The 25,944-nt window shown below is 32.6% G+C and overlaps 1 protein-coding gene across 6 annotated transcripts in view; it reads left to right on the forward strand.

Moving 5' to 3' along the window:
- The window catches only part of LOC145241440 (LIM domain transcription factor LMO4.2-like), a 473,578-nt gene that overhangs the window by 25,728 nt on the left and 421,906 nt on the right, over positions 1-25,944 (forward strand). For all 6 annotated transcript variants that reach the window (XM_080104394.1, XM_080104398.1, XM_080104399.1 and 3 more), the window contains exon 2: positions 21,764-22,230. In XM_080104394.1, the coding sequence (XP_079960520.1) occupies positions 22,013-22,230 (218 nt within the window). In that variant the 5' untranslated portion in view covers positions 21,764-22,012. The remainder of the gene's footprint in view (positions 1-21,763; positions 22,231-25,944) is intronic.

The raw sequence follows: 25,944 nt of genomic DNA on the forward strand, positions 1-25,944 counted from the left end.
AACCCTTTTTCACGAGTGGCCTTTGAGCCTTGATAAATGGTGGCTTCCTTGTAAAAAAGTGGGGAGGATACTTTTCCTCGTTTTACACCGGCAATAATTACGCTAAACAACAAACGGAAGTGAAAAAGAAACCGTTTTATTTAACATAATCCAATATCATCTCTACTAAAAGGAACTTTGTGTGTGCATGTTAGGGACTTGAAAACGGCTGGGCCTCTTATGAAATTTCACACGAAGATACCTTATGTGTCTGGCAGTGTTCTTAGAAAAGTTTAGTATCGGAAGGCCTTTGATAAGTCTCGATAATCAAAATAAACCAATGAACAGGCGATTTTGACTAAATTAACACTGCACCGCCTAACATCACAAGTGCATTTGAAAACTTTTATTACCACACAAACCGAAAGGCACAACATATAAAGTCAACAGTAGGTTCCTTCATATGACAGGTGCGTTCAAAATTAATGTTTCTGTTTAAAGCCCGATTGCATCATGATACTTGACTTTTTTCATTTTAAACTTAAATTCAAGCCATTATCACTGCAGAAGTAGTAAGGCCAGGCATATAAAATCAACAGTAGATTCTTTGATATGACAGAAGCATGTTTGAAATTAATTTTACTATTTAGAGCACAATTGAAGCATTTATATACAAATAATTTTATGAAATCAACAAATGATTCTCTACAGTGCAATGTAGACTACAATGTATTGTGAATTGTCACTGCAGAGAGGCCTGTAAAGCTTCCTCCCGTTGCACCACAATGGGTCTCCAACTAGAGGAGGCAATCGATTGGTTGGATTGAAAAATGAGTGATTTTACTGATTTCGACTACAATAAAAAATATGGGAGTGTGAAACATTCATTGATCATCATTCAATCCTGGGCAACTTCGGATCTCCTTGCTGGTAAAATAAAACAATTATTTACTGCATCAGTTTGTTATTTATCTATCTTTTACTGGCAATGTTGAAAAGACGTTAGGCCAATCGAAGCAAAAATGAGCTTGTTTTTGTGGACCTCTTTGAACGTTTTGGGATACCGAGTGATTCTGGTTTAGAAAGGTTCTTCTAGACTGATTCAACTTATTTTTGTCCAATCCAGTATGCGGTGCGGTGCATATTCAGATTGGCACTTAAAACGATAAACAAAAATGAAGAAAAACTTGTGTTGTATCTACTTGCCATGGATTGAACATTGTATATTCCAAAAATCAAAAATTGATCAAGTAGTTTTTTTTTTTTTATTATTTATTTATTTTTTTTTTTCATTTCCGAAAAGCAAATTTTCCGTTTTTTTACCAATAAGTGACAAATGGGGCTGTTTCTCTGGAGAACATAAAGGGAGGTAATCGGTGATTATTTTGACAGTTTCCACGTGCATTAGGAGTTGTTGATTTCATCCCCCCCCCCCAAACTCTCATCGAAACAGTAAAATTTGATTTTCGAGTAATTGGCAGAGAAGCCAACAAACGACTATACGAATATATATATATATATATATATATATATATATATATATATATAAGCAATAAATGTTACCATAGCCAATAAAAGTTAATTTTATACGTGCCTCCTGCCTGGCTCATTTGTTTTGGTTTTCAAGTAGGTTTTATTACTCTTTATTAAATCTCGAAAATTCATTTGTTGAAAAAGAAAAAAAAAAAAAAATATGACGGCATTTTCTTTTGACTTTAAGGTTTACAGATGTTTTGAAAAAAAAATTTTTTTTTTTTTTTACGAGAGTACCCTGTGTAGTATAAACACCCCAACCTCTCCATGTTAAGAACAGCTTTAGGAATAAACACCTCCAACCGCGAAAGCCGTTCTTAACATAACTTTTTTTTTCTTCAAATCTGCTCACCCCCCCCCCCGAATTTTTTAGATTAAATAAAAACTACTTGAAATCCAAAACTAATGAGCCAGGTAGGTATAAAATTAACTTTTATTTGCTACGGTAACATATATATATATAACTTATATCGTATAGTTGTTTGTTGTCTTCTCTGCTAAATTACCTGATTTTCTTGAAAAAAAAATATTTCTTGATCAAATTACTGGATTCTTTAATTTTAAATGCCGCCATTAGTGTCAATCTGAATAAGAAACAAAAATGCTTAGGGAGTAGGATTTTCCCCAAATGAAAAAAAAAAAAAAAAAAAAAAAAAAGATTTCTAAAATTTATCTCGTCTCCTTACGAGTGAAAATATATTACTAGTGGGAAAGCAAAAAAAAAAAAAAAAAAATGTTACTAAGGGCAAGATACGTTACTCTTCTACCAACCTGGATAATATTATTTTTTTTTTAATGTTTTTAATTTATTTTAAAATGTTTATTTACTTTGAAACAAGAGTAGTGTAAAGTTGGAGTAAGAATAAAAAACAAAAATTGGCGGTTTCGTTAAAACTATTTGGGCCCTCCAGGACTCTACATTGCGAGTGAAACAGTCGCATTTGCGAGTGATTTTTCAAAGTGGTAACTAGAAATAATGAAACGTTTATCTTTTGGCGATTGTATTTCTTTCACTGACAATCTTCCAAAGCTCACTACTGAGTGAAAAATATCTTTTCAACTTTAAAAATTTTTTTTTCTATTTTTTAATAAAACGAACTAAGTTAAACTAACCCCCCTTTTTTTCTTTAACAAAGGCTTGTTTAAAAAAACATCTGAAGAAATTAGAATGTTTATACCTTCAAGTATCAACATAAAATTTGTTGCATATTTAGAATTACACTTATTAAAAAAAATACAGAAAACCTTTATGTACATAATCATCACAGAACGAAAATGTCATATTCCAAAAATCACGTGGGAACTTTTCTATTAGGCTAGTTAACAAAAATATTTAGTTGTCAATGGTCAACCAAAGATAAATTTGTCCATAGAGCCCTGCCTTCGATAATCGTTCGAACATCGTAAAATAAAATTAAAAAAAAGGTACTAGTGCAGCCAGCAGGACGTAAATAATAACGTTATTATTTTAAAAAAACATTCTTAACATGAGGAGGGTGTTTTGTACCTATTCTATACTTCAACCTTACAATTGAATAATAAAAAAAAAAACAACATAATAAAACTTTAAACTTGGAAATACGATTTAAGAAATAGCGCGGATACGAGAGTGATCCGCGCTATTTCTTAAATCGTATTTCCAAGTTTAAAGTTTTATTATGTTAGCACTAAATATATATATATAATAATATAATATATATATAATAATATAATATATATAATAATATAATATATATATAATAATATAATATATATAATAATAATATAATATAATATATATATATAATATAATATATATATAATATAATATATATAATAATAATATAATATAATATATATATAATATAATATATATATATATATAATATAATATATATAATAATATAATATATATATATAATATATAGCACTAAAAAAAAAAAAAAAGAAAACTGGTAGAAACGAGTCCAGTGTCATCAATCACGCGAAAATGTAATGTTTTACCAGCGTTTTGATACTTTTTGGTAACATTTATTTGTTGTGTATTTATTCTCCCTCCCCTCTCATTTTTGTTTGCGATTGTAAAAAAAAAAAACAACAAAAAAAAAACTGCCTATTTTTCTTTCCGGAAAGTGGAGCAGCATTTTGCCCCCCCCCCCCCTCCCTCCTTTTTTTTTTTGCTTGTCTGATTCAGTTTTTGGGCTTATTTTAAAACAATATATTACTTCCTTCCTACAAAAGAACAACGCGATAAACTTAAAATACAATAAAGGAATACATCTTGTTATATATTTTCTCAATTGTTTATGTTTCAATGTCACATGCAATATTTTCAGCGGAAATCCCATTAGATTCTAGGAGGCTTGAACAATGAACACAAATAATGATAACGCGGTGTCGCGGTTGTTGTTGGTTGATATATAAGTAAACAGTCGAAAATAAGTAAAATATATTACAAATAACTTTTACCGGTACTAGTCCGTGCTGAAATAATAACATTATTATTTCAAAAGCCATTCTTAACATGGGGAGGGTGTTCTGTACCTATTCTATACTTTTAACCTTACAATTGAATAAAAAAACATAAAACTTTAATTAAACTTGGAAATACGATTAAAAAAAATAGCGCGGCGCGGATCAGTAAATGCACTAGCACCCGTTTACCAAATTTAATTTTCTGTCAATCTACATTTGTTTGGAACTTTTAGAAGTTTGGTTATTTTAAAATTTGTTTCCTTACTTGCGTTTAGCCGAATTCGCCACCCAAAAATGGCGTCCGATTTTCTGTTGTTACTAATTAAAAAAAACAACAAAAAAAAAAACAGTATTTTTTTACGACCTGCTCATGTGTAGTATAAACACTCGCAACCAGCCCATGCTAAGAACGACTTTCGGAATAAACACCCCCCTACCTCCTCATCGGCTTTCGAGGTTGGGGGGGGGGGTTATTCCGAAAGCCGTTCTTAACATGGGGTGTTTATAATACGCTGGGGCACGTCGTAAAAATTTACTAAAAAATCTTACAGCAATCCAGCAATCGATGGAAACCACAAGCCGGACCTAGGTTTAATGATAAGCTTTAAGCTTAACATCGACCTCTCCAAATAACAAACAAACATTGAAAAAGAACTTAGAAACATATACACAGAAAATAGAAAATTAATATTTATTGTATTTGGTAACAGCTATTTGTTGTGCAAATAACCCCCCTCCCCCCGATTTCTGCTGTCTGCCATACTGGATCATTGTCTAAATAACATGGAATTTTTAACTGGCAAGAAGATCCTGCATTGTTCGGGATTGAATGATTGCACCTGCACCTTATATGCTTTTTGCATGCAGCTAAAAATATTTTATTTTTAAAATATATTTTATACAGTCATTTTGTAAGTTCATAGATTCAAACTGGTCGAAAATACAAAGAGAAACCCGGTTTGATTCGATTCAAACTACCTTTTAATTTTAGGGGTCGGGTCAAGTATGTACTTCTTATTGTCCGAGTGGGAAACTGTTAAGACATTGGGATAAATTTCGGTAAATCTGCCCCCCCCCTTTGCCCCGAGGCACACCCAGTGTTTCCTGGGAACCAGCGTGAGGATTCCTGTGTACTCCTGTTCCAATTCCTTAACCCATCATATTACCATTTCTTTCTTTGCCGGGATTTTTATCCTGCGCCCCCCTCCCAATCAACAAAGGTTAGACCATTCCTGTTCCTTTTGATTTTGTGGTAAGAGTTTAGTTCTGTGCAATCATAGGAGGTCCACCCAACCCTCCAAGCCTTTCTTTGCCTTCTCTTTAGGAAGTGGTTGGTTTTAGGCTACTCGCCCGAGGCGCCCTCACCGGGGAATGCCGACAAAGCTGCCCAGGCACTTTTTTGTCGATCTGACTTCTCAACCCCTCTTTCCGCTGCTGGTGTCACAGTTCTTGCAGCGGAAGAGAATTTAACAACCCCTTTCTTTAATCTTACTTTCAAGTTGGAAATATAAAGTTATTTCCTCATGGATATCAAGGGTGTTGATCAAATTAAAATATACTTATCTAAGTAACCTGGTTAATGGTCTTTGGATATTGAATGGGAAGCTATCTCCAAAACCCCAATTGTTCGTAAACAAGAGTTAAAGCTTTTGAACTATTGTTTTCACTTTTCAGCGTGTCAAGTTTTATGTAACTTTAAAAGACTCGCTATAATCTGTCGTCATTATATATATTTCCCCTCCCTCCGGTCATCTGTTTTTTTTTTTGTTTTTTTTTTTTTATTATTATTATTATTATTATTAAAGTGTGGTTTCGTACTGAAATGATTTATAAATAGGGCTAGGACAACAGCATATTCTTTTCATTGTTTTGACTCTCAGGTGTGTATCCGTTGATATTTTATATGCTTTTATATAGAGTGATGTGGTTCTCGGTTGATTAACTGTATCGAATATATACTCGAGAGTCAAAACAATGATAAGAATAATCTGTTGTCATAACCCTATTTATAAATAACCTACGATTAGTAAGTTGTTTTATTTTACTTTTAGAACTTGAAAAGAATTCCGTTTCCTCTTCCATTTTTTTTTTTTATCCTTTTGAAAAGAAAAATTAATAAATTCTCTTATATATGTTTATTAGGGACTGCCAAAATTCACCACAGAATTACCCCACCCTATATATAACACGATGTAACTTTATTATAATATCAGTATAACTTTTGTACCATTTAAAAGAATGGCAAAATAAACCAGTAATAATTTAAAAAAAATTTTTTTCATCGAACGAAAATAATGAAATTGCGAGACGAAAATCGTGTTTACATAATTGGCGCTTTAAAATAACGTTCTTATGTAGTAGACATTCCGAACGTGAAAACACACCCGTATTTAATAAATCTAGCAAAAATCAACTAATGGTCAGATTTTCGTGAAATGTTCGATACTTATCCATTTTAGAATGAAATTACATATAAAATGCAGTTTTCGTAAAATATACGGGGGGGAATATTTTTTTGTGCATGTTCCCCCCCCTCCATATTTATTTTTTCGAAATGCGAACAAAATATATTTAAATCTATCGAAATTTCTATTTACTATGAAACATGAGTTCAAATAAATAAAAAAATATTTATTTTTTTTTAAATTTAAACACACATATTGAACAAAAATGTACCTTGAAGTTGCAATTAAAAATTTGATATAAACTTAATATTATGTTTTTTTTTTAAATAGCGTTTTTTTTTTCGAATTAATATATACTATAATCAGTTAAATTACCAAGAAAAAGAAACTTCGTAAACATGAATTAATTTTTTAAAAATTAAAACCATAAAAATTCCATTATTTCAAAATGTTCCGTTACAACATAGATTGTGTTTAATTTTTTTTTTAAATACTAAGTTTTAATATAAACATGACTCTTGTCAGCTATTTTATCGCCAAATTAAAACCAATTTGAAAATATTATTGCACAAATATTAAACATTTTGTAGCACTCCCCCCCCCTCATATTTTGTTTGTCTCTTTTTACCGAACAAAATATGGAACCCTGTAGGTAACCAAATGAACATTCAGTAAAACCGTATTTCATATTTAATATACAAAGTTTTATAATATTATTAATCGTTAAACTATAAATCTTAAAACCTAACAAATTTATAAGAAAGATTAATTATTAATTGCAGTTTGAATAAGATAAAGGTTTTAAAAAATCATTAAGTCACTTCTGCTTTTCCATAGTTCGTATAGTTAACACAAATCTGACGTCACGGAAACATGCGGTCCATTTTTCACAATCGTTTGGCAGACCCTAATGTATATGGGTCTCTGATGTGTTGTTTGGTGTACCTGTACCTTTCAACGAAACACGTCTAAGATATATCAAATAAAATTATATGAATGTGAGTTAAATATACTTGTGGTATTAGAATCGTTTTCAAATGATATATCTATATTTGTTCTGTTCAACGTTTTCTATAGTATATATATTTGTGCTTTGGGCACTTATTGAACCGCGCTATTTTTAAATAGTATTTCCAAGTTACATTGGTAATCTGGAAGAATGAGAGCCTGTTTCCTTCGTTTGACTATAGGTGGCGTTACTGTCTGTTCACCCAGTTACGGAAGCACAAAATGTATATAATGGCACACTTGAAATAAATGTTTTTGTTATATTTTAATTTTAAACATGTTTTTTTTTTTTTTTTTTTTTTTTTTTTTTTCAAACATATTTAAGTTTTATTTTTCCAAACATTTACGTTTTGTTGCTTGTTTATTTTCAAACATTTACGTTTTTTTTTTTTATTTTTTTTTTTTTTTACGTTTCTAAGGGAACATCCTTTAAGGAATACTCAAGAAAACACATGTCACTTAGAGGTAAAATGTTATTAACAGTTGTATCCATTATGTGGTTTGGCAAGGGTTAATTGGCGGCAAAGGTAGTAATAGATTGCGCATGTTTACAAAATAAAAAAAATAATAAAAACTATATTTTAAAAACAAAAATATATGTTTGCAAAAAAAAGAAACGTAAATGTTTCCAAAACAAACAACAACAACAACAAAAAAATATGAAAAACGAAAAAAAAAGTAAATGTTTGAAAATAAACAAGCAAATAAACGTAAATATGTTTGAAAAAATAAAACTTAAATATGTTTGCAAAACAAACAAAAAAAAAACGTAAATATGTTTGAAAAAAAAAACATGTTTAAAATTAAAATATAACAAAAACATTTATTTTTATTTCAAGGGTGCCATTATATACATTTTGTGCTTCCATAACTGGGTGGACAAACAGTAACGCCACCTATAGTTAAACGGAGGAAACAGGTTCTCTCTTTCTTTCAGATTACCGTTAAAGTTATACGATATGGTTTTTTTTTATATTGTTAAAGTACAGAATAGTTACAAAACACCCTCCTCTCCCATGTTAAGAATGGCTTTCTAAATGGTACCGTTGTTATTTCAACACGGTTCAATAAAAGCACAACTACCCATAAATTAAACCGGAATTAGGGCTGTGACAACAGAATATTCTTTTCAATCTTTTGACTCTCATCTATATATCTGACACAGGCAATCAACCGAAAACCACATCAGTCTATATAAAAACATATCAGATATTAACTGATATAAACTCATGAGCCAAAACAATGAAAAGAATATGCTGTTGTCACAACCCTATTCATAATTAACGACCTAGAGTTTTTCCGGCTATTGGAATATTATTTGAAGGGGACATGATGTTAAATAACACCGGTATGCACCATATCCGGTGTTCCTTTTTAAATACGTTTCAGTATTTATCGTTACTCGCACAACAAAATACATCAATGAATAAGTAGAATAGCAAATAAAATACGTTTAAATAATAAATCTTAGGACATTTGTTATATAATTTATTCTGTTAAAAGCTTTATTGTAAAACGAACGTTGAATGTAGTGTCTGTTGGTTAATGTTTGTTTACAAACTCCCAAGGTTTTTTTTTGGGGGGGGGGGGTATTTTGCAGATTACATCGCATATCGGTGTCAGGGCAGAATAGTTTTAGAACAGTTTGGTTCATATTTTATTTATTTATTTACTAGCGAGGGGTACCCGGCGTTGCCCGGGTGTTTGGAGGTGTGTGCGGAAACTCCGGGGGGGGGGGGTTAAAAAAAAGTAAGTATGAGGATCGAACTCGAACCCTTGAGGCAAAGTTGTAAATTAAAGTGTGTGAGAAAAAAAAAAAAAAAAACGTGCGACGTTAATGATTGCCCCAATGCCCTACCGCGACATGCTAACGAAAACACGTTTGAATTTATTTAATTACTTGGATTTAGCAGGTGCCCGTTTTAATGAGTTAATGAGGTCAAGTTTGACTGCGGGATGGTATTTACTGCTGAACGCTTCCCCCCCCCCTCCCCAAGATGTTATAGGAAAAAGACTAACCCACATGCGGCGAGCTACAAATGTTGAATATTTATCTTCCCGAAATCGAGCAAATTAAATAGACAGGCAAGCTTCGTTGTTAACTGTGAGATATTACGATTTATAGGTGATATAAAAAGTTTTAAAAAGTTGTGAAGCGAGCGACCGCTTCTCTGAAAAAAGCCTTTTGTAGACACACAGAAAAAGCGAACACACATACAAACATTTTCGCTTTTATACTTATAGATTTGCGGACTATTATCTTCATCTTTATAGTTGTTGTTTCATGACATTTTGACCAACTATTCTTCTGTCCTTTGTCAAGTTAACTGCAACGGGATAGGAATGCCGAATCTACAACTGTATCTTCAGTAATTACTGCCTTCCATAGTTGTTGTCATCTCATCACGTTTTGGCCAACTAATCCTCTGGCCGGCTTTAGGTAGGATTGAAACCGCTATCTTCAGACAATGCTCACCTGGAACTGTAGAGATTCAACATCTCTATCTAATGCACCCCGGGCCCCGTCGAAGACCAGATGAATAGTTTGCCGAAACATTGTAAAACAACTATAAAAGATGAGGATAATTGTGCGCAAATAAATAACTAAAATATGAAAATTACTCATCTCAAAAGAATTCCAATAATTAAATAATAAACGGTTTGGTTCAATTAATACTTTATACTTTAATTAAATTTAACTTTCCGTTTTAATAAAAGTACTAATAAGATAATAAAAAAAAAAATAGTAAATATACAAATTAACACCTTTCGCTGCCCTCCCCCCTAAAAGTAAGATTCATTAGGCCATTATCTGTCAGCATATATATATATGTTATAGAAGATCAGAAATACATTGGTACCATCGGTTTCAAATCCAATGCAAAATAGACCCGTCTCTTGAAGTTGGAGTCTCTTCAGCCTCTGTCTCATGTGGGACACCATTGCCAGTGAGACGGACATAAACAGAGGCTGAAGAGTTCAGCATAAATGACCAGAGATTCGTTCTTTTGTGTTGTATTTGAAACCAACGGTACCGATGTATTTCTGATCTTCTGTAACGCATGAATAAATAAATATTATGCTCTTATGTCGATTTTTCTAAATAATTGAGCACATTGATGGGATTTACCTTCCCCCATATATATATATATATATATATATATTGGAGAGTGTTGGTGTCAGGATCGTTAAAGCTTTATGCTAATTTTCAGATGCCAAAAATGATTCTTTTAATTGTTTATTTTTTAGATTTTCTTTTGTTTAAAAGTTAATTTTTAGTTGCAAATACTAATTTAAAAAAATTATAACTCTCTATTGATTTTTAAAAAATTATAAATCACTATTGATTTTTAAAAAATTATAAATCTCTGTTGATTTTTAAAAAAATTATAAATCACTATTGATTTTTAAAAAAATATAAATCACTATTGATTTTTAAAAAATTATAAATCTCTGTTGATTTTTAAAAAATTATAAATCTCTGTTGATTTTTAAAAAACTTACAAATCTCTGTTGATTTTTAAAAAAATTACAAATTTCTGTTGATTTTTAAAAAAAATTACAAATCTTTATTGATTTTAAACTACCAATAAAATTAAAATCTATCTATTAGCCCATAAGTGTACTTCAACGTTTGTGAAAATATATGCTTTTTTTGGTACTTTTAGAAAATTTAAAAGAATCAGAATCTGTAGGTGTATCAGAATCGGTGAAAAATATTGGAATCGTCCCATCACTACTATACACATTTTTACTGTCTCCCTCTCACTCACATACACACACATACATACACACACACACACATTTTTAGAATGTTATTTCATTAAAATCTTGTCACTTATAAATTACTTATTTTTAACATTTTGCGAAATCCTTTCCTTATGTTTTATGTTACAACCAGTAATTGACATACTTGGGTAGAATATGTATGGGTGACTGATATGATTGTGGCCTTATCCAACATTTAAAATCATCTTGTTTAGAATTTCAAATTCACACCTAGATAGCATTTAAGCTGACAAATGAATGTTGGCTTCTAACCAGTCAGTTTTCGTGTTATTGACACTATAATAATGTACTTGGGTACAATTTACTTCTTAAATTACTTAGTCCGGCCCAGATGACTAATAATATGAAACCTTTTAAAATAATTAAAAAAAAAAAAAAGCAAGGGAGATATTTGCTAAAAACAAAGCATTTCTATCGGTATCATGATTTAGTCAATATTTATCATCCACCCTATAATAAAGAACAATGTGTACTTGTGTGTGTACATACAAAAGGGTTACCACTTATAAAGACCAAGAGGCCACTCGAGGATAAGTGTTATTGTGTGTATGCTAGTCATTGGGACAGTAGTATAGTAATCGTTTGCGGTGGAAATTTGGTATAATTAGATTATTTACAAGGGCGGTTCAATAAGAATTTGTTTATGTTGGACTTGAAGACAGCAATATTTAAAAAAACTGAAAAGCAGACCAGCGGAACAATTCCACAGTTCTAGGAAAGAAGCTTTGTTCATAAAATCCACGTTTAGGTTTAAGCACACGGATAAAGTTGGTGAATTTATTGATTTTGGCTAGATGAGTGTTTTTTTGTGAAAGTTTGACGAGATGGAGGGGGCATAGATTGGAGCTCAGTCAAACACTTGCTATGAAAAATACCGATGGAGCAAAGACAGGCTCGCAACGTCTCTTCTGTGCAAAAGAGATCGCAGAGAAGAGAAAAGGGCATCACCTACTAGATTACGAAGTCGGTTTTGAACTCTGTCAAGGCAGGATAAGATGCTCTAAGCATCTCCTATTCGTTTCCTTGCACAAAAATTACTGAAAAAAAAATGCTTAGGAGAATTGATAAAGAAAATCTATTTTTCAATAATATTTTTCTTATTTCTTTAAACTTTTTTAGTTACCTTTCGCTTCAACTTCAAAGATATTTTGTATGGATACTAGTGCAAGCACTGGCGACGAACACACACACACACACACACACACACACACATATATATATTAATGATGAGAATAATAAAAATAGTATTCCAACAAGATAGATGAAAAACGAACAAACCAAGTTATATGTCCACCAACGTTTCGTCTTTATTGTAAGACTTCTCCTGGATGAATAAATTGAAAATAAAATACCAGTTCAATATTTGAAAATATATTTATTGTGAAAAGTATATGATTTTGTCCTGTTTCAGAATGAAAAAAGTCGCTGGAAATTTAAAAAAAAAGTTAGTGTTGTGAAGAAAATATATATATATCATATATATATATATTTTTTAACATCATATAGGCGTTAATATGTTTAAAAAAGATATGTAGTTTATATTCATTTGGAATAAATATGGCCGTTATGATTTAGATCTTGATGTGTAACTGAAATGGAGTATTTTTGTTATGTAATTTATTGACTGATTATATGTATTAATGTTGCATAGGAGACATTGTTATAGGTGGTGTTTTCTATGGGGTGAGAGTTAACCGGTGTCTAAAATTAAATTATGTTATTTTAGTAGGAGTTTACTTATTAATGGCGGTAAATTGTTTAATTGTGTTTTGAATTTGCATATTTTATATCTTCAATTTATTCATCCAGATGAAGTCTTACAATAAAGACGAAACGTTGATGGACATATAACTTGGTTTGTTCCTTTTTAATCTCTCTCTTTCTCTCTCTCATGTTGATGGCGGTGTTCACTTTGCCTTGATAATGTCTCAGCAAGAATCTAATATTTGATAGCAATGAAACGCAACTCAACATATTTCTACTTTCTAATTTATTTATATTGACACTCTTGACTGTTATTTATAAACTCTCCTTTTTTTTTATTAGTTTTTAGTCTCTTCCTCGTAATAATAAACAAATTTTGTTTCTATTTTTTATTTTTTTTTTAATAAAAAATACTTAAATAAAAATGGCTTCCCTTTCATGTGAAGAACTAATTTTTATTTTATATTAATTCCTCCCCCTCCAAAAGGAAACATTTGTCATTCATGTTTTAATAAAACTACAAATGACAGTTCTTTTAATATATCTAATATGCACTCGTTCTGATCACAGGAGCATGAAATCTGTCCTTATGCAAATCTAATGATACTGCTCATGTTTATTAGTTTTGTCAACGTTATTGGAAAATCTACACTTGTAAATCAGCTATTTAACTGAAGAATGGTGGGTTCTCATGTACTTGTTTTCTCCTTGTTTCTACTTCCGTTTTTTTTTTTTTTTTTTTTTTTTTTTCTCGTTCACATGCCCCTATTCTGAATTCGTAGCAGTGGGCCGACATCAATAGACTTTCTTTTTTTTTTTTTTGACAAAAACGGTCATTAACAAATTTTTTAAATGTTTAACCTATTAAACTGATATAAATTATTACGCAGTAAAAGTAATTAAATTAAAACGAAAATCATTTTTCTTAATTCGAATTTTTCAATCAAATAAAAATTCCATTTTTTTTTTTTTTTACTTGATTACTAAATTTTAAAAAATCATTCTAGAGAATTTCTTAATTTAATTTACAAAAATATTGTAAAAGTTGAATTTAACTAAAATACTATGAAAAAAATATCTTTTTTAATTTAGTAATCAAGTAAAAAAAAAATGCTATCTTTATTTAATTAAATCATTCAAATTAAGAAAAAACGTTTTAATTTAATTATTTTTACTGTGCGATAATTTCTGTCAGGTTTGATAGCAGTTGTGTGTGTTTATATATATATATATATATATATATATATATATATATTTATTCTACGGAATGATCTCTATTTCAATATTAAACAGTATTTAAATGAAATGTGTAGGTTTTAGGCAAAGACAATACAATAGGCAAACTATTTCTCATCAGATCACAAAAATTAAGGAACATTAACTCCAGTCAATAATCGTGTTCATGTGGAAATACCGGGTGCGAGAATCGAACACATCATCTAAGTGTATAAATCAATTGCTGGGATTATACTCTGCAACAGACTCATGTCTGGTCATGGTGATAAATTAGGCATTCAAAGAAATTGACTCTTGATTCTTTGGATTATTCAGACTTTAGTGTCATTCAGCGGATGCAACCGCTGATCATCTTCAGGTCTATCTTGTCAAACTCGGAATCTTTCTGAACTCCTGAATCTATACAAAATTACAAACGGAACCCTTTATTTCATCCACGGAGATGATATGCTGTCATTGTGTCAGCTACGACCAGGTAGAACTCTTAAGTAATTCACTATTGTATTATTATTATTACCCCACACTAAGGATTGAACCTTCAACCTCTAGAAGAGTGTTGCTTTGAAAGTGAATTTTACTTTGTACTCTATCCGTTACATCACTGGTTCTTGCTCCCAAAACATTGGCAGAATAGCACTCGATTGTCCGAATGATCCAAATGATACAAATTGATAAACAATGCTTGACAATTTCCAATTTCTAAACTGAAAGCCAGACTTTTTCTCGTTAACCCATCTTTTCTGCCCTTAATCAATGAAGGAGAAATCCTTTTAGACTGAGGCAGTTTTTATTCTTCTTTCAATTCAGAGTGACTCTTTTGAAGGATCTGGATTCCCTCAAATATAAAAACAAAAGCGGCTGTGTGTCTGACTCTGTCCTAATGGGTAAGGCAAGTCCAGTAGAACCCCGGGATACGGCTTTAAAAATTAACAAACAAATACAGTACAGTATATAATACACAATTATATATAATCAAATAACATTATAAATTACACTGTCAGGTGAGACAAATGCCGTAACCCGGGGCTCGGAAAAATATACTCCATATTGTAACCTGAAAAAAACGTATCCTAGGGTCACTGTATCCCGGGGTTCTACTTTAAGTAGGAATTGATGTTAGTTGAGGTTAGTTTTCCAGCAATAGACTTTCACTATTCTGAAATGAACACCGGGTTTCATGGTTCTCAATGGAGCAACAATCTTTAAAACAATTTCTGTCAAACTTGTTTGTAAGTTTGACAAATATTTGGGTCTACCTACACACAAATAAATCCACAACAGTTTCTCAGCACTAATTTATTTGCAAATTCAATAAATTAGTACCAGACACATACAAAAAAAAAAAAAAAAAAAAAAAAAAAAAATCAATAAATCTCCTTCAATATTTAATAGCATGCCACTTATTTGCTAAGACAGCTGTTGAGCATTCAAAGTAATTTAAAGTTTTATTGCAGGAATTCATTTTATTTCGTACTAGCAGGGTAACCCAACATTGCCCGGGATTGAATGATGATCAATGAATGTTTCGCACTCCAATATTTTTATTATCATCGATGAAATCAATGAAATCGACCATTTTTCAATCAAATCAGTTGATTACCTACTCTAGTTGGGGACCCATCGCGGTGCACCAAGAAGAAATTTGCATACCTCTTGTAGTGACTAAGTTCACAATACATGGTAGTCTACATTGCACTGTAGAGAACTTGTTGATTATATAAAATTATTTTCATATAAAATGGCTTGCATTAAAGTTTCAAATGCAAAAGTCAAGTATCATGCTCAGTTGTGCTCTAAACAGGAACATTCATTTTGAACACACTCATGTTATATCAAAGAACCTACTGTTGAACTTATGTTGGGCCTTTCGGCTTGTGTGGTAATAAAACCTCTCTAATGCACTTGTGATGTTAGGCTGTGTAAGGTGTTAACTTTCCTCAAAATCACCTGTTCCTTCTTTCATCGGATTATTTCGATTATACTTATTGAAGACATTTCGGTACAAAACCTACTTAAGAACACTGCCAAGCACATAAAATACCTTCTTGTGAAATTTTCATAAAACTCAGTCCAACCATTTTTTAGCCATTAAGGAATGAACTCACACAGACACACACATAAAGTTCTTTTTATATAATGGCAGAGGTAGAGATCAGTTCAGGTTACTTCAATTAATTCCAATTGATGGCACTGTAGTCATTATTATTTTTTAACTTTTTTGCGTATAATATAATGATCAATATAGAATTTGCTCTATAATTATAAATATGAAATTTGCGTAAATTAAAATATAATTTTTAAGTATATTTTGTGACCAGGCAATGCTAGTATACAGTGTATCACAAAAGTGAGTACACTCTTCACATTTCTCCAAATATTCAAGTATATCTCTTCGTGGGACAACACTGAAAAAATGATTTTTTGACACAATGAAAAATAGTCTGTCTGCAGCATATATAATAGTTAATTTATTTTATCCTCCAAATATAGCCATTAAAAGCTAAATCCCTGACAACAAAAGTGAGTACACCCCTTACGAAAAGTTGTCAATATTAACATACAATATTTCAACTCTCAATATTTTGTGTGGCCACCAACCATTATCCAAAACTGCCTTAAAATAAATTAACTTTGTTATATATGCTGCAGACAGACTACTTTTCATTGTGTCAAAAAATCACTTTGTCAGTGTTGTCCCATAGAGAGATATACGTAAATATTAGAAGACATGTGAGGGGTGTACTCACTTTTGTGATACACTGTACATGTAATCTGTATGTGTGTATGTGTTCTATAAAAGAAAGGTTCAACAATGTACATAAAACCTAAAAGTATATCATATCAGGTAAAATAAACCTAGAAAGATAATGTAAAATTTTCTGAATCTTTAAGTGTACCCCTACAGGGGTTTTGGAGTAGACTTCATGCTGCTGGAGAGATTTTCAGCCATCTATATATATAAAAGCGAAAATGTATGTGTGTATGTATGTTCGCTTTTCCTCAATGTCCACGAAAGGCTTCTTCCAAAGAAGCTCTTGCTCGCTTCACAACTTTTTAAAACTTTTTATATCATCTATAAATTGTAATATCTACGAATTATCCACGGAGCTCGCCTATCTATTTAATTTTGTTGACTTTCAAACGTTAATTATTCCACATTTCCCGCATCGGCACGCGTTACATTCGCTTTTCGGTATAAAAAAAGCAAACCTCGACTCTAATCACAGGCCCAGAGCCAGTTTGGTCAATGTCGACTTCGTCATATCATACTCTAGCTTTCATTTCGCTCCTCCTAATAAACAGGGAGCGGGTTTTTAAAAACAAACAAACCCATTTATTCAAAACTGTCCCGCACAAAATAACTGCTGAATACCTATCGCCGTCACGTCAATCAAAAACGCGCACCTGTTTTTTTTAAAACACTTTACTATTTTCCAACTGTGCGTCGTCAACGCTTCGGGTTTTTTTCACATACCCCGAAAAACACCCGGGCAACACCGGGTACCCCTCGCTAGTCTATAAAAGCGAAAATGTATGTATGTTTGTATGTGTGTTTGCTTTTTCTGTATATCTACAAAAGACTTTTTTCAGAGAAGCGGTCGGTCGCTTCACAACTTTTTAAAACTTTTTATATCACATATAAATCGTAATATCTCGGAGTTAACAACGAAGCTTGCCTGTCTATTTAATTTGCTTGATTTCGGGAAGATAAATATTCAACATTTGTCGCTCGCCGCATGTGGGTTAATCTTTTTCCTATAACATCTTGGGGGGGAAAAAAAAAGCGTTCAGCAGTAAATACTATCCCACAGTCAAACTTGACCTCATTAACTCATTAAAACGGGCACCTGCCAAATCCAAGTAATTAACTAAATTCAAATGTGTTTCCTTTAGCATGTCGTGGTGGGGCAATCATTAACGTCACACGTTTTTTTGTTATTTTTCACACTTTAATTTACAACTTTGTCTCGGCGGTTCGGGTTCGATCCTCATACTTACTTTTTTTTTTTAACCCCCCCCCCCACACACACACCTCCAAACACCCGGACAACACCGGGTACCCCTCGCTAGTAATTTAGAAAGAAAACATCAATATTTATTTATTCATTCATTTGCAGACTGTTATCCTCATCTTCACAACGTTTTGGCCAACTATTCCTCTGGCCTTTGTCAGGTAGGCCCCCGAAGTGGATGGAGGCATTGAGTCTCTACAGTTTTAGGTGAGCATTGTCTGTAAATAGCAGTTTCGATCCTACCCAAAGCTGGCCAGAGGATTAGTTGGTCAAAACGTAGTGAGACAACAACTATGAAAGGCAGTAATTACTGAGGATATAGTTAAGAAATTCAGCATTCCTATCCCGTCGCTGTTAACCACCTGACGAAGGCCAGAGGAATAGTTGGTCAAAATGTCGTGAAACAACAACTATGAAGATAAATATAAGTCTGCAAATAAATAAATGAATATACAAATTTCTCATTTCATCTCTATATAAATAAAATGAACTCATTTTTTCCCGTCTGATTTTGACATTAATAGGATTAAAAATCAAGATATTTCATGCAAATATAATATGCACAAACGGCAGAACAATATCTGAGGTGTGTTATAGGCTTATTATTTCTCAAATTCCTCGATAATCTTAGATTTCTATACTTTTTCTGCTGAGAAGTCACGGCCAAAATCAGTTAAGATCAATGGAAGTGGTAAAATATTTTCTCTCTAATAAATTCCTCCTCCCCCTGCCACCACTTAACACCGTTTGGGGATCGTTCACAAGGAACAGTTGAGAAGAGAACACCGGTTTGGCTTCGTAGTTCTTTCATGTGAAGTTATTTAAAATCACTAAACTAAGCTACAGTGCTCTGTGGCGTAGTGGTTAGCGTGCTGGACAATTCACATTATATTTTCACGTTCGCGCCGACCTACCGTAGTCGTTTTTTTTTTTTTTTTTTTTTTTTCCTAAACAACTGGAATGGACTTTCTTGGTGGCCGAACTGTTAACGTTGCAGATGTTTTTTTTTTTGTTTTTTTTTCACACTTTATTTTCCTACTTTTACTCATGACTCCGGGTTTGATCCTTCCTACTTACCTACCATAACATTTTTTAAAACTCTCCCCCCCCCCCGTCCCGGAAACAAACACTCGGGCAACGCCGGGTACCCCCGCTAGTTCCAATAATAAAACATCAATGTATTCCATGTTTGTTTAGCTTTTACTTTGAAAATTATTTAACGCAGAGTCCATGAACAAAGCCTCTTTCCTAGAACTGCTTACCTGTGGGACACTTCTGTTGGCTGACTACAATATGGTCATTTTCAAGTCAAATGTAAACAAGTTCTTGTTGAGCTGTCCCCTTAATCAAATTCTACCCAATTTCCACCATTAACGATTACTACACTACCACCTTACATTCATTAATCCTTACTAGCCGTGGAAATTCTACGGTAGTTGAAAATTTTTTTTGGAATAAAACATAAAGCAAATAACGGATTTAAATTTTAGCAAATTCTTTTTTTAACTTTTAAAGCTAAAAAGAATTTGAATTTAAAAAAAAAAATTAGATTTTCTTTTTTTTTTTTTTTCAATGAAGATTCAACACACAACATTGTTTTGTTCTTTTTCTGAATGATTTTTTTTTATAAATTATGAAGGAGCGGATGTCCATTCACTTGCAGACTTTTTCTAATAAAAAAAAACTAAGTCTCATCCTCAACATGACTTTTTTTTTTTAATCTATATATATATATAAAAGCGAAAATGTGTGTATGTATGTGTGTTTGTGTGTCTGCTAAAAACTTTCGACAGACAGAACAAAAATTCACAAACTCGGTATCATATTGAAGCTCCATCCTTCGCTCGAAAAATATCGAAAAATTGGCCAAAAACGTTAATTTTTTTTCACCCCGAAATCGACAATTTTCTACGGGGGGGGGGGGGGGTTGATCAACAAAAACCGTCCTCTCATGACGACGACGGGTTCTACGCATGTGTCAGATGACGTCATGACCTGATTTAGTTTGAATAGTTGAAGAACTGACTAAATTTCATGTACGTCATGTTAGCTCAGTTGATTAGCGCGTTGGTTCATTATCTAAACGTTTTGGGTTCGAATCATGGTGTGAGATGTCTTTTTTGTCTTTTTTTTTTTTTTTTTTTTTTTAACTTCACTTATTCTTAGGTTTTCATTACCACCCCCCGACCGGCCACACACACCCCAAAACACCTGGGTACCCACCGATTTTTTAAAATTTTAATATCGAAACAGGCTTTTAACGTTCGTTTTTGTTTTTTTTGTTTTTTCGATTTTTACATTTAAAATCGTTTGCCTTACGTTAGGTTTTTTTTGTGTTTTTTTTTATGTTTTGATTACCCCCCCCCATCCGCATACGCCCGCTTCGTTTTTATGTTTTCTTTTTTTACTTCGCTTATTCTTACGTTTTCATTAACAACCACACACATCTACAAAAGCGAAAATGTACGTATGTATGTGTGTTTGTATGTCTCGCAAAAACTTTTGACACGGGTCACATATTTTTGCCAGATCGGTATCATTTTAAAGTTCCAACCTTCGCCCGACAAATATCGAAAAATTGGCCAAAAACGTTAATTCCTTCACCCTAAAATCAGCAGTTTTCTACAGGGGGCGGGGTCAGCAAAAACCGTCCTCATGATGAGTTTGGTTCTACGCATGCACAAATGACGTCGGAACCTGATTTAGTTTAAAGATTTTAAAAAGCGACACAATTTCGTTGACGTCGTCTTAGCTCAGTTGCTTAGAGCGCGGCCTCATTATCTAAAGGTTTTGGGTTCAAATCGTGTGAGATGTCTTTTTCTTTTTTTTTTTTTTTTCGATTTTTTAAATTTTAATATTGAAGCAGGGTTATTTAAGCTATTTTTCACGTGTTTTTTTTTTTTGGGTGGAGATATTCTTCAGATTTTTTAACGTTCGCTTTTCTGTTTCGCGTTTTCTTTTTTTGTTTTTCCCATTTTTACATTTAACATCGTTCGTTTGCCTTACGTTAGTTTTTTGTACTTCACTTATTCTTATGTCTTGATTAACACCTCCCACCCCCGCCTACAAACACCCGGGCAACTCCGGGTACCCCCCACCCTCATCCCCCACACCCCACTAGTTATAAAATAAAATAGCCAATTTGAAAGTGTAAACAGAGCCATGATTTTTTGAAATTTTTGGAGAGGAAAGGGTTTTACTGAATTTTAACTAATAAAGACTATAAAGGGAGGTAATTCGTTTCTCATTAATTAATTTTTGCAATGATGATGTTTTTTTTGTTTTTATTTTTATGACTGAATATACAAATTAATATTTAGATCCTCGATTGGCCTTCGACTCCCTTGTACAAATAAAAAAAAATAACTTTTCTTAAGCTTTGCTTCAGAATAGGGAGGGTGGCAAGAAACACAGACCCGGTGATTTTAGGAGTGCTCTGGAGGCATCCCATATTTTATTTGGTTTGGTTTAAAACGAGATGAGTGGGTGGACAGGGGTAGAGGAGGGGAATGTGGAAAAACTGGAAAAGGGGAAAGATAGAGATGGATTAACATACCTAGATTGATATACTTTTTATTTTATTTTATTTTATTCTATTTTTAAATAAGTGTTTTCTTACATTTTTACTTTTATTTTTAACAGGTTTTAATTTCCAAAAGGACATCAGCCAAACATTCAGTTTTCAAAAGCGCCACAAAAGAATCCAATAACCAGTTTGCAACCAAAGGAAATTACACGTTTCTCCATTTCTGGAGGAACGCAGCTACATATAATATAATTTTTTTTTTTTTTTTTTTTTTAATCTCCTGGCATTGAAACGCAGAAAAAAAAAAAAATACAAGTCCAACTTTTTGGTCTAACATTTCTTGACTTAAAAAAATTAAAGTGACAATGACGACGCCAGGAGATCCTACAAATAAATCGAATGGTTTGAAAATGTGTTTTGGTTGTGGAGGGCGCATTTGCGACCGGTTTATGCTCCACGCTGTCGACCATTATTGGCACACAAGTTGTCTAAAATGCAACTGCTGCCAGGCGCCGCTCGGAGAACTTGGATCTTCTTGCTTCACAAAAGGTGGAATGATTCTATGTAAAGATGACTATATCAGGTAAGTGGAGGCGAGACAAATGAATGTCCACCTTGCTATTTATTTATTTATTTTATAATCTATAGATATTGAGAGTTGAAATCTTCCGCATTTTAGTGGAGTTCTTTTTAATTCGGAAAAGGCAGGATTACTCTTTAAAATGGGATTTTTTGCATAATCTTTCGTATATTGCTGCCGTAGCTAAATTTTCTTTCTTATTAGTCTCTTGCTTTATCTTTCTCTTTATCTGTTTCTCCTCTCTTCCTCTTTGTCCTCCTCTCTCTCCCTTCCTTCTGAAATGTTCATTTTGTCATGCTTCAAACAATTCATGATGATGGACTCTCCAGATTGTGAAATTAATTTTTTATTTTGGATTTTTTTTTTTATGTCGTTGGCCACTCATAGCCATTGCTATATATATATTTAGATATAGAATTTGACGATTGAATAAAATCATTGTTCAATCTAGATATTTTTTTTTCAATGGTATTTGTACTCTTTTTGTAGAGTAAATAACTTTCTTTTATTTTTTTGTTATTGTTGTTCTCTTGTCTTTCAAATTGTGAAAATGAATTTTTTGGAAAAAGTATTCATATTGATGAAAGTTCAGTCCTAAGAATCGGCTTCAGTAACTATAAAACCCAATAGAAATCCCAAATCGCAGATAATGCAATGAGGATAATGATTTGAAACGTGTTCAGAATTCTGCTATCCAAAATTTGATTAAATTGAATTTTTAGATTGACTCTTTTTCAATATGAAAGTTGAGAAAATAAAATATTTATGAATCTTGTTAAAAGCTGAATTAAAATCAACAATTTAAATCAAGATATGAAAAATTAATATACTCTGAAAACAAATATATTCTCTTTTGATAATTAAACTTTTAGATACAACTAGACTGGGTGCCCAGCATTGCCCTGGTATTTGGAGGTGTCTGTTGAGCAAAAAAAAAAAAAAAAGTGGTAATAGGCAGGCAGGCTCCTGACGTCTTACTTACCCCTATTCCATGACCCGACTGGAAGTTCAGGATGTTGAAATTAGTAAAGTCATTTAAACCGATACAATGACTTGCGAAAATGGCGACAAAAAAAAAGACCCTCCTTGGAGAAAACTGCCCCGTCGAAGGGTGAACGAATTAATGTTTTTTTCGATATTTGTCGTCTGAATGGCCAAGCTTCAAAATGATATTAATCTCGTGTAAGTTTGTCGCCTCTGTCGAAAGTTTTAGGCAGATATACAAACATACATTTAAACAGACAAGTGAGATTTATATAATAGAGACTAATGGGGGGTACCCAGCGTTGCCCGGGTATTTCTAGGTGTGTGTATGTGGTGGGGTGAGGGTGGGGGTTAAGTAATAACCCTGCTTAAATATTATAAAAAAGACGATGTTAAGAAAATTGGAAAAACCAAAACGGAAAAAAAATGGCATAAATAAACCTGTCGGATCGAACCTGCAACCTTAAGATAACAACGCTGTGTGTATAGGGGTGGGGGAGGGAAACTAAAGAATAACTAAAGTAATAAAAAAACGTTGTCTGGATGTTTAAAGGTGTAAAAGAAAAAAAAAATTAGTTTTGGTTGGGAGGCAGGATTGAACCGTGACGCAGAGGTGGAAACAAAAGCCAACCACGTAACCGTCTTGACCACGAGTGAGAGTAACTGATTAGCATGTTAAGTTAAGGCTTATAAAGCGAGTGAAAGAGGTTTGATTGACAGGAAGACACTAAATGAGGTCATCGCGGGATCGTTATGATGATGTGGCTGCATTTTTAGTTTTCGCTTCCCCCAGATGATGGAGGGGTGGGGGAGCAGCTCCTCATTTAAAGGGGATTGTCCAAATCGAATAGCAATTGTCTGATATAAGGAGGAACTCCACATTGATCAAAAGCTGATTCCTTTCTGGACGTTCCGGTGCGATGCCGAGAACACGCAACGATCAAATTTACTTTCATGTTATTTATACTAAAATGCAGAACAAACAGGTGACACAGCGAAATAGCACGAATCTCATAAAGGTCAATGTAAATAAATCTAGATCGTAGATATTATTATCTAGGGGGTATATAAACACTTCTAATCGATAGTAACAACCCCGGGACTGTCGGCGAAAAAAGCCTTTTCAAAACATACAAAAATGTGCACGCCGCATTTGCCTTTTATATATATATAGACTAGCGAGGGGTACCCGGCGTTGCCCGGTGTTTGGAGGTGTGTGTGGAAACTCCGGGGGTGGGGAGGTTAAAAAAAAATGTTTTGGTAGATAAGTATGAGGATCGAACCCGAACCTTTGAGGCAAAGTTGTAAATTAAAGTGTGAAAAAAAAAAAAAACGTGCGACGTTAACGATTGCCCCTCCGCGACATGCTAACGGAAACACGTTTGAATCTATTTAATTACTTGGATTTGGCAGGTGCCCGTTTTAATGAGTTCATGAAGTCAAGTTTGACAGCGGGATTTTTATTTTCCCAAGATGTTATAGGAAAAAGACTAACCCACATGCGGCGAGCGACAAATGTTGAATATTTATCTTCCCGAAATCGAGCAAATTAAATAGACAGGCGAGCTTCGTTGTTAACTGTGAGATATTACGGTTTGTATGTGATATAAAAAGTTTTTAAAAGTTGTGAAACGACCGACTGCTTCTCTGAAAAAAGCCTTTTGTAGATCTACAGAAAAAGCAAACACACATACAAACATACATACATTTTCGCTTTTATATTTATAGATGTTTTCACAAGGGTTGCTAAGTTGGAAGTTTTGGTAATAGTCAGTCAGACCTGTAAAAATATTAAAAGTCTGAGTTAAATATGTTAATTTTTGTAGAATCCCTTATTTCCCCCTTTAATCTTCACATTTCATAAATGGTGTTTCTGACAAAGGGGAAAGAATTGCGGTTTTCTGAGTTGGAATCTATCTAATAGTAATTATCGACTACTTTTTGACTTTGAAATATTTTTTTCTTTTTTGGTTACTTTCATGCCCCTCCAACTATCAGACAGTCCGACTCCTTATTTTTAAGTCTTCAAATATTCAGTCTGATATTTTCTAACTCATAGTCTGATCCTAATATGTTTGCTTCCGCAATCCTGGTTTTCATATATCTACACTTTCTCTCTGTATGTGTTTAATTTTCTTTACTAGAGAGCCGTCACTAATCAATGACAAAAGTTATTCAAGGATAATTGTTAATAAAATGGATGCATGATCTATCTCTACTATTATAAAAAAGTCACTTTGTGTGTGCGAGTTCCTTCCTCGTAGGTTCTGAAACGGCTGAGCGTATCTTTTGCAAATTTTGCACAAAGCTAATTTATGTCTGGCAGTGTTCTTAAACTGTATTTTTTACAGAAATTCATTCGATAAATATTGAAAAAATCCAATCCCAAAAATAGTCTCTCTTATAGATAAAAAATAATTTTTACAGGGGAATATTTTACGTTACACCGGAAAACCAGAACAAGCGATAATAAAATCTTAGCAAATCATTTCTTAAAAAAAAATAATTATTGGTATCTGGAGATATAGTTCATTTGACTACAGATCAAATGGTCCTCTGTTCAAGCCTGGTCACCATTTTATTTTAATTTTTGCTGGCCTGATATTGTAAAAAAACACAAGCACAATTTGATGAACAATATTATCATTATTAATTTTTTAGCTTTCTTGCAAATTAATCCACTGTTAAAGTTCTTCAGTATTTCTATTGTGAAACAATTTATTAGAATAAAAT

This window comes from Euprymna scolopes, chromosome 20 (assembly GCF_053919585.1).
Source record: "Euprymna scolopes isolate OS-2025 chromosome 20, ASM5391958v1, whole genome shotgun sequence".
NCBI classification, from domain to species: domain Eukaryota; kingdom Metazoa; phylum Mollusca; class Cephalopoda; order Sepiida; family Sepiolidae; genus Euprymna; species Euprymna scolopes.